Genomic DNA, 10663 nt, shown 5'->3' with positions numbered 1-10663 from the left:
TGTTTTATCAGCTCCCAAACTTTTTCATTTGCATGGCCGGTTTGACCCGACGCGATTCTTTGGCACAATCAATCAAATATAATAGTAGGCTACTAAGCCCGTTTTCAGCTAAATGCGGAAATGTCCAGGCTAAATAACTTATCGACGGGAGTCGTGTTAATATTTATTTACTCGTCATTGTCATGTTCACTCCAAATAAACAAGTATTATGCACTTATGATGCGGAGAGCCATCTTATAAAATAGTTGGGTTTGCGATATTGAAGGGGCAGAAAACAGCCCGGTCATGTGGTTCATGTACTTGCAAGTAGGGACAAAGAAATGCGGAAGTGTTTCAAGATTTCCCCTTATACCAACGAAGAAGAAATGCAATGTTTTTTATTATTTAAACTGATATAACAACATAACGTGGCTATAATTGTTTATTTGGAATGTACTTTGGCTGGTATTTAAGGTAAATATAACGCGACTCACTTGTATAAGTAATTTACCACGGACATGCCGCATTTACTGCAATACATTGGCTTTAGTAATGCGGTTAGCTTATAATATTAGCAATTTAAGCTAACGGCTGGAGGACTACGGACAATCCGGTCAATAACATCATTACACTTAAACATTAATACAATTATGTCATGTTTACATGCCTAGTCAAGCAGTCTGTACATCGCGTGGGGTCACATATATTAATTACATCGATAACACATGAGAAAAGACGAGTGATCTTGGCTCTTTGCTGGGTGGAAGGAAAAAAAACAACAACAAAAGGCAGCAACGCGACACTCTTCCATGGCTATGTTGCAATATAGCACTAACGGGCAACGGCAAAATATATATTTTTCACATGTATTATTAGTTTTATACATTTTAGGAGTGAAAACATGTGTTTAGAAACATATATGATTTAATTCGTTGGAAATGGGATGCAGGCTTGAACAATGTCGTCTCCAGCTGGAGAGGGACGAGTGGGGGAGAGAGTGGCCAATCAAATCGCACCAAAAACACGGTCCCCCTGACCTTTCAGCCGACTGAGTAGTAGTGACTTTTTTTCAGACTTCCTAGTGTTAACATTCTCTGCACGTCCCTGTGTGTGTTTGCGCATGTATGCATGTGTGCGTGTGTGTGTGAGTGTGTGCGTGCGTGCTGTAGGTGACGGAGAGGGAGCTGAAGTCAGGCGGTGCCAACCTTCAGGTGACGGAGAAGAACAAGAAGGACTACATCGAACGCATGACCAAGTGGAGGGTGGAGAGAGGGGTGGTGCAGCAGACCGAAGCCATGGTCCGAGGCTTCTACGAGGTGTGTGTGTGTGTGTGTGTGTGTGTGTGTGTGTGTGTGTGTGTGTGTGTGTGTGTGTGTGTGTGTGTGTGTGTGCGTTTGCGTTTGCGTGTGTGTGTGTGTGTGTGTGCGTGCGTGCGTGTGCGTGTTGTGAAGCAATGTTTTTTTTTTACTTAAGTAATAGTATCAATAGTGCATTATAGAAATACCGTTACAAGTAGAGGTCTGGAATAAAAAATGCACTTGAGTAAAAGTACAAAAGTATTGCCATCAAAATGCCCTTAATACCAAAACATGCATCTCTGCTTGTGTGTGTGTGTGTGTGTGTGTGTGTGTGTGTGTGTGTGTGTGTGTGTGTGCGCTCGTGCGCGCGTGCATGTGTGCGTGTGTGCGCGTACCAGGTGGTGGACTCCAGGCTGGTATCTGTGTTCGATGCCAGGGAGCTGGAGCTGGTGATCGCTGGTACGGCAGAGATCGACCTGATAGACTGGAGGACCAACACAGAATACAGAGGAGGTGGGTGTGGGCGTGCGTGCGTGCGTATGTGGGTGCGTGCGTGCGTGCGCTTGCGTGTGTCTGTCCATTACAGACAGTAGGCATACTTGAATCATTCACTGTTGTTATGAATATGCATAGTGTTGCATATGCATTAGTTTTTAGTTTTTGTTTCCTTTTGACTGTTTGTTTTCAATTTCAGTAAGTTTAATTATTTCGTTTCTCTTTTTTTCCCTCGTTTTTATGGACCTATCCTGTGGTCTCCTCTCCCGTGTCCTCCGTCCAATCGCAGGCTACCACGACGGTCACATGGTGATGCGCTGGTTCTGGGCGGCGGTGGAGCGCTTCAACAACGAGCAGCGCCTGCGTCTGCTGCAGTTCGTCACCGGCACGTCCAGCGTCCCCTACGAGGGCTTCGCCATGCTGCGGGGCTCCAACGGCCTGAGACGCTTCTGCATCGAGAAGTGGGGCAAGGTCACCTCGCTGCCACGGTGAGAGAGAGAGAGAGAGAGAGAGAGAGGATGAATGGTCACCTTGCTGCCACGGAGAGAGAGAGAGAGGATGAATGGTCACCTTGCTGCCACGGAGAGAGAGAGAGAGGATGAATGGTCACCTCGCTAGAGAGAGAGAGAGGCTCTCAGATATGTTGTACACGCTCACGGCTCGTCACATCATGCCGCGCTAATAAAGGGCTTGTACAGTAGATGCTGCTGTTTGTCTTTTTATCGTGCAATGCCAAGGGCACGTAGTAACAAAAGGGCACATAGCAACAAAAGGGCACATAGCAACAAAAGCTTGTTGCTACGTAGCTGGCAACAACATATTTTCAGTCGGGGAATCCTTGTTGCCGCCGCAATAGAAGTATGGAGAAAGACATGAAGGCGTTTTGTATCCGATGTTATCTCATTCTGTCTGTCTGTCTGTCTGTCTGTCTGTCTGTCTGTCTGTCTGTCTGTCTGTCTGTCTGTCTGTCTGTCTGTCTGTCTGTCTGTCTGTCTCTCCGACAGGGCTCACACGTGTTTCAACCGCCTGGACCTTCCTCCGTACCCGTCCTACAGCATGCTGTACGAGAAGCTGCTGATTGCCGTGGAGGAGACCAGCACCTTCGGCCTGGAGTGAACACCACACTAACACACCACAACACACCACACAACACCACGCATGGGGGTGCAGTACGTAGTTCAGACAAGTCATTGGTCCGACAAATGACAACCCACCTCATCTCCTAACCTAATCATAACCGCAAGAACGGGAGCAGACGCTAGTCCGACATGCGGATGAATGTCGGACTAATGCCCTGTCTGAAAAGCGTCCACCTCCCCACACATGGTGCATATACGTTGGTTAGACATACCAACAGTCTTACAGTCTTACAGTCATTAGTCCGACAACACCCGTGCTGCGGGTTAAAAAAATCACCCGTGGTGGGATAAAACAAGCCTGTGGCGCGTTAAAAAACTGTCACCCGTGGCGTTCGTGTGCGGTTAGGGTTTGGGGTAGGGTGTCAGACTCATGACTGGTATGTCTAAACCATGCACGACACAACACAACACGACACAACACAACACGACACGACACGACACGATACAACACAACACAACACAACACAACACAACACGACACAACACAACACACAAACCAAAACCAAAACTATACAACCCCGACTAGGGGGGGGGGGGGGGGGGGAGAAAAAAAACTAACAAACTAACACAACAAAGAAAGGGAATTTACTTTTTTTCTTTTTCTTTCTTTCTTACAATCAGTGTACTTTGTTGGAAGAGGAACTCACATTGGCGACTTGTTAACCCGTTAAGACCGCACGAGGCCGATTCTGAATCCGAACATTTTTTATTTACTTTTTTCCTGAAAAATTGGCCACCGACCCCCATCTGCAAATATGTTGTTCCAGAGAACCCAGAAGCACAGATTGGAGTTACAATAATTCACTATCTCCAAAAATAGCCGATCTACAAGCTCATAGTGTGGCACAAAGCAAAGCGCTGTAGGCTTGTATATCTGCTATTTTATAGCCAAAGTACAAAATCTAAAATGACACAGATGCTAACCTGGTCTCAATGGGTTAACTTACAGTACTGTGTATTGTTGAGGGGTACATTTGTACACTCTCAGAGTTGAATGAACGCTTCGGGTACATTTGTACACTCTCAGAGTGTTTCTGGTACATTTGTGCACTCTCAGAATGTTTCAGGTACATTTGTACACTCTCAGAGTGTTTCTGGTACATTGGTATTTAGTACACTCTCAGAGTTGAATGAACACTTGGGATTTCACTGCGTACCTTCGCGTTTGGAACTCAGCAGCAGTGGTGGAAAAAGTACTTCAAATGTTTTACTTAAAAGTATCAATAATGCAGTATAGAAATGCTCAGTAAAAGTCCGGAATTCAAAATGTGCTTGAGTAAAAGTACACAAGTATTGGCATAAAAATGTACTCATAATAAGTACCAAAGGTAGAAAGTACTCACTATGCAGAATGTCCCCATTTCAAATGTGTTATACAAATATTTTGTGAGATTGTAGATTGGCTATTTTCAAAATTGCCAAAATGTATATAGGGCTGAAGGGGTTGTTAATGTATGTTTTGTAATGATAATCAAAGTAACTATAGTAACTAACGTTTTCAAATTAATGTAGTGGAGTGAAAGTACTATATTTGCCTCTGAGATGTAGTGGAGTAGAAGTAAAAGTATTGTTGGAAATTGGTATAAAGTACAAATACCTCAAAATTGTACATAAGTACGGTACTTGACACAACAGATGCGCCAGCATATTTCAAAATATAGGCGCTAAAGTGCCAGCAGATATGTGAGATTTTACTCTGAAAGGTCGCCCCCTTCTGTCGTCGTCCCCCCTCCAAAAAAACAAACAAACAAAAAACAGGAGGCATAATCTTCATTTCAGTCAGATAACTCACAAATAGATTTAACCAAATTTATTATAGAATGAGAATACAAGTGTGCATATATTTTATCTTGGTATTCGGCTCTGCTACATTTTTCTCCCTGCATGCTCAGCAGAATTAAACACCATCATTAAACATTAAGAGCAGGGAAATAGATATACAATAACAACCCCCCATGGGGAACAGAAATAACAGAGCCCACCGGTGGTGCTGGGGTGGTGGTGGGAGCAAACATCACATAACAGCAACCAGGAACCATAAGCAGAAGGAAGGTAGGAAGAAGCAAGCAGTCTAGTGAGCTTAAATACCCCGCCCAATTGGTCAGCTGACTGCCACATCAGCGAATGACATGTGGGTCTTGCACACACTGAATACACCCACATAGTAATGCAGCATATTAACCCCTTGAGTATTATGTATGCGCCCTTGAGCACTGCATGAAACCCCTCGAGTATATCTGACTGAACTAACTCCGCAAGCTACGTATCATTTCTTACCTCGCGCTGGTCACGCTAAAGTCTCTCTAGAAGCGTTAATATTTCAAACGAGAGGCATCCCTCGATTAGGAGCTACGAACCATTCTTTAGAGCCGCAAACAAGGAAGTGAACGGAGGTGCGCATGCGCGAACCAACAAGGAGTACATTGCCGAAGGAGGGGCCAAAACAAAACAAAAAATCATATCAATAAAAAAGACCAAAGGACGCCTATACACCCCATGGTTTTGATATAAAAGACGTGTATACACGTACAACGTACGTCCTTAGCATAAATTGTGTTAAGTAAATGTACTTTCCGCCACTGCTCAGTAGTTTGTAAGGCATCGACGACGGGGCTTATCGGCAGATGGCGTCCACCATGGCACTGCATCGAGACCTGTTATTTTTTCTATTACTTCAGTGAAGACTGTGAATCACCAGTAACGATACAATGGCTCATATACGTATGCTTTCTTTAAAAAAAAAACGCAATCGAGTTAATTCATAAGAGGTTGCATGCATCAAACCACATCATTTCTGTCCAATATACAGCAGGCCTAACGTGTGCTGCCGCGGTGTTTGTAATACTGTATGTGGGAGAAAGGTACTTGGACAAGCCAATGTCATGTATGCAACAGTTCTCCAGCCTGCTTTGGTCCAACCAGTTTGTCCCATCTTACAAAGTCCATTCATACGTATACTCCACTTTACTTTGGGGGTAACCCTAACCCATAGACATATATACAGGCTAGATGGTGCAAGGCGGAGTCTCCGGCATCGTTCACTGGCGGCCATCTTGCTACAGTCCTACATTCTGTCAGCGCAAACAAATATATACTCATAACTCATAACAACATGGCTATGATTCAGGATGCTTACCTGTTTAATGTTATTTTTTATATGAACGTCATATAAAGGTATGCTGACTTCTCTGGCGTTTATAACAAACCAAACCGTTTGAAAATCGGTTGAACATTGAGCAAGTTATGGTCATTTAAAAAGTACATGCCCCATAGACACAATGTTATGAGCGGGCGAGCTGGACTGTAGCAAGATGGCCGCCAACTGTTCCCACCCAGTCAGATATGTATCCGCGGTGAGAATCTCATGTCCTGGGACACAAACATAGTCATGTCAAGGACCACCAACAATATTTACAAGCGACTCCAGCGGCGCTAGCCGTGAGCAGGTATGAATTGAGTATGAATATCCATGATGCATAACAGGGTCTTCCTGGATGGACAGCGGGCCCACCCTGGCAACATCACAGGGTGGAAGAAATGTTTTACTGTTTTACTCCCTTTTCCTCTGCGTCGAAAAGATACTGTCCACCAGGCAGGCGGCCGACCCAGTCGGGCTGTCCGTTTAATAGTATCGAAATGCTTTTGACCTCACTTTGACCGTGTTTGTCCTTTCTTTTTGGTGCTGGACAACGGACTGACAACGTATCCTTCATCATTACGAATCACTGTGCTGGGTCACGCTGTCACATTACCTTATGTCTTAACGTCCTACTTGATCATACTATACAGCGTCACACAAAAAGCATCGAACAGAGCATTTTCGAGAGCATTTTCGAGCGTGTAGATCTTATACGTTTGCTATTTTTGAATTTGAATCCTGAAAAGTAAAACGTTTTGGACATATGAGGTTTCCACCCGATGATGACACAGTCCTGGATCTCTCTCTCTCTCTCTGGGGACACATGAGGTGGTACTACGTATAGTCAGGCCTCCTCCAAGCAACTCTATACACAGCAGAATCCTGGACGTTCGTTTAACTTGAGAGTAAAAAAATAATAATTGAACTTTACTTTGTGCCTAATGACACACGCGGCAATATTCTTGATTCACCGTGAGTTTTAGTGCCAATATTGTTCCACCAACGCCTAAAAAAAACAAAACCCCTGTTTGCTCATTCTAAAGCCCAAATCACAACAAAGGGTCGGGTCGGGACAAAACGTTTTTTTTAAGGTCAACCACACCAATGCAACTCCTTGCAACTCAATGAGTTGCATTGGTGTGGTTTACCTTAAAAACCACTTTGTCCCAACCTTGACCCTTTGGTGTGGTTTGGGATTTTAAACTTGGCCTCGTGGTGGCGCTAAAGGAGAGGTCACGGGGTCGAACAAATCGAGAGGTATCTTCCTCTTGCGAGCGTGGATGTGTGCAGCATATCTGGTTGGCCACAGACTAACAAAACTTGGTGAACAGGTTTGCGCTCTCTCAAGCCGTTCCATCGAGTGAACAACACTAATGTAAATGGATTCGCTGTGTATGATTGACACGGGCTACATTGTACAATTGCTGTGTTTACATTCTGTTTCTGTATTTGCTGTATTTATGTTTTATTTGTGTAGTAGTATGGTCATTGTCATACGGTATTCCCTGCATCGTATGCAGGACTAACGGAAAAGGATTGAATGCCTATTTTCCTTTCTGTAAAGACTTTCTTATTTGCAGGTTTTCTATACATGCGTGCAGTTTCGCCTTATTTTTTATGATCTACATTTCAGATGCCTTCACGTTTCACGGAATTTGTGTCTTCTTTTTTTTGTCTTTGATCTAAGCCAGATAGTTGACTTTTGTATGAATTGATTTATACTCGACAGTGTCATGACTCATTCAAGAGCAGCCTTAAGGGTCTTTCAAACGGGAAGCGACGAACGCAGGCGTTGTTGCCTGGATCAAGACAGGTCTGCTACAGGTCTGCTCAAGAGGGGCGCGACAATGCAAGCCAAAAATAATAATCACACCAGTGTGAAGTAAGTGGTGCAACTCCGTGTGGGGGTCCCCAGGGAGGGGGGGTTCCAGACCCACAGGAACGCACCCAGGGTGCCGGCCCGATTCCGGCGAGCCGCCCCGCGTCCGAAACGGTTGAGAAATGACAGAGTTACCGTGTGGGGGTCCCTCTACTGTACCCTCTACCCGAAATCACCATATGTATACAGTTAATATGTGCGTGTGTTTGTGTGTGTGTTAAGTTGCGCACAGGTGGTGAAAAACAACCATGCTGTTTTCGTGCTCAGACGCACCCACCCACCCAGCCAGCCACCCGCCCACCCACCCAGAGACACACATAGTCACTTAAAAAGCTAAACAGAATCCAGGTCCGGTGAGTCGCGGGCGTGTGCACGAAACGAGCATGCGCGCAACAAATTCACGGGACCGCGCTCACAGAAAAACGCTCGCGCTGTCGCACCGCGACTTCTCCGCGCAAAAACACAGGTCTCGTTGAAAATGAACTATAGGCGCGTTGTATCGCTACCCGTTTGAAAGGCCCTGTAGTTGAGTGGTTAGAAAGGCCAGCTCGGGATCAGATGGTCAACGATTTCCTGTTGTCACAGGAAACTGTGTAATGGGAAGTAGAACTTGTTGTGGGTTTTGATGGAAATGTCTATTCACTGGATTTAAAGATATGAAGATAACTTCTCAATTCTATTTTTATTGGCTTCACGGGGAAATTTTAATGTAGAATATATATCTTGGCGTACACGTGTTATTATAGATCCTATGCATAACGATGATATTTATTTATTCAGAAAATGAACAACGGATGGCCGAGGGGAAAACCTTCCCCCCTTAAATGACCCATGATATTTAAGACTGATATTTAAAGTGCATCGATCAGAAATGTTTGCAAAAGTATGAAGCTTATAAATACTGTACGGAGGAATTATTGCGTCATGGACTCCTATATCGGAAGCAAGGGCAGCAATTGATTCGTTTTCTCGTAGCGATTTTTATTTATTTTTAAACTTTTGTTTTGTTAAAATGACAAAGTTGTTGACGACTGTCTCATGTTGACGCATGCATGATTATTTTGTATTCGTGTGTGTGTGTGTGTGTGTGTGTGTGTGTGTGTGTGTGTGGATACGTTTGTTTATTTATCTATGTACTATTTATGTTTGTTTATTTATTTATATTTCTGTTTGTTCGTTTATTTATTGATTTATTATTTAATTCAGTCACTGAATACTCAGGCTGTGCTATTGCTTCATGTCATCATAATAACTGTTGGCGAATGTCAATAAAAAAAGAAATGTTTCTTTGTTATTCGACTGCTGGTCTTGTCCCTAAAACACTGGTTTTGAACCAAGGTCCATTATTTATTCAGCATTTAAGCCACACGGACCACCATTTGATGACATTTTCTTTGGATAAGATTTTGCCCACAATTCCATGCTGTATTGACATGGTACCATAAGAGAGATTAGGAAAACATTGATCAAAAATGACAATTATTTTACATGCTCTAATTGTGTAGACTTCTTGTAAATTAAGTAGCCTAATGCAGGTATTTCACAATAATTTAACTCATGAGAGCGTAAAAGCATTTTACACACGCGAGAACTCTGTCTGTCCAGTGTCCACCCAGTACCTCCCCAATGTTTGTCCAGGGCCTGTGCCTCCCCAGTGTCTCCCCAGTGCCGGGTGTCACCCCAAAGTGCCCTTCTGGGCACAGGTCTCCACCAGGATGAGCAGATGTGAAGAATTCCAGGCAAAGGTTTTTCCTTGGCCTCTAGGGAGTTGGCATACAAAGTTATCCACAGATCCGTGCAGTTAGAGGTGAAAACAGTTTTCGGCCAGTTATAGCGCCACCTTGAGGCTGAGTTGAAATTGTTCATGTGGCATTTCGTCCTCGGCCTAGTGGGAATGTGGGTGCACAATTTCACGGAAATCACGCGATGTGTTCATGATTTGCAGCATTTTGTTTGAAACTGAGCACTCCTGTGAACTTTGGAAGCCAATCTTAACCGTCTTCCTGCCATTGCCGAAGCCCTTCGGCAATTGAAGCATTAATTTGATATTAACGCTTGCTGCCATTGCCGAAGCCCTTCGGCAATTGCGCTTTTATAGTGAATATGATTGATCAAGCCATAATGCTACTCACGTTAGCCGGTTAGCTAGCAATGTTGTTAGCACTGCACTGGATCGTTCATATTAATTCACCGTCGCCATAAGAATCCATTCTATCCGTTTCTTTCAATCGCCTGTATCTCCTATTCCTTGTCCCAGATGGCATTTTTGGTCAAAACAGCGTTTCTTTGACGGCACGAGCCGACGTTGTGGAGTGCTAAAATGTACCGGCATGATTCGATCATGTAAACAAAGGTTGTCTTGGCAACGTAAAGCTGGCAGGGATAAGCTCACTTCCGGTTGAGGCAGAATGTGGCTTTTCAAAATAAGAGCTCAAATTAAAAAAATGCTGGCATGAATTAGGTCCTAATTTCTCAATAAATGGCAGCAGTAAAAGGGTTAACCAATCAGGATGGAGTCTGAGAAATCTGAAAGACTGGTTTCGTTGAATGGCTCTAGAGAGACTGTGTACCAATTTGCGTGATGTTTGGACGAAATCTGTAGGTGTACTGTGCAAAAACTTGTTTTGCACAAAGCGGCCTCCTGGTGGCGCTATAACAGGCCGTTCTGGAAAGTTTGGGGCAGAGGTTCATCGTTGGCATCCAGGGAGTGTGTGTGCAAAATTTGGCATCGACC

General features: G+C 44.1%; 1 protein-coding gene across 1 annotated transcript in view; it reads left to right on the top strand.

The window, feature by feature from the left end:
* Positions 1-2888, top strand: part of hecw1a (HECT, C2 and WW domain containing E3 ubiquitin protein ligase 1a) — a gene marked incomplete at both ends in the record, with an annotated part of 107132 nt that extends 104244 nt beyond the window's left edge. The window contains 4 exons of the mRNA XM_083777707.1: positions 1149-1295; positions 1676-1790; positions 2062-2260; positions 2777-2888. Of these exons, the coding sequence (XP_083633833.1) occupies positions 1149-1295; positions 1676-1790; positions 2062-2260; positions 2777-2888 (573 nt within the window). The remainder of the gene's footprint in view (positions 1-1148; positions 1296-1675; positions 1791-2061; positions 2261-2776) is intronic.
* Between the last annotated feature and the right edge of the window lie 7775 nt (positions 2889-10663).

The sequence above is a fragment of the Protomyctophum parallelum genome, assembly GCF_964188405.1.
Source record: "Protomyctophum parallelum genome assembly, chromosome: 12".
Classification (NCBI taxonomy): domain Eukaryota; kingdom Metazoa; phylum Chordata; class Actinopteri; order Myctophiformes; family Myctophidae; genus Protomyctophum; species Protomyctophum parallelum.
Note: the sequence above shows the minus strand (reverse complement) of the source record. Positions and strands in the feature narration are given on the sequence as shown.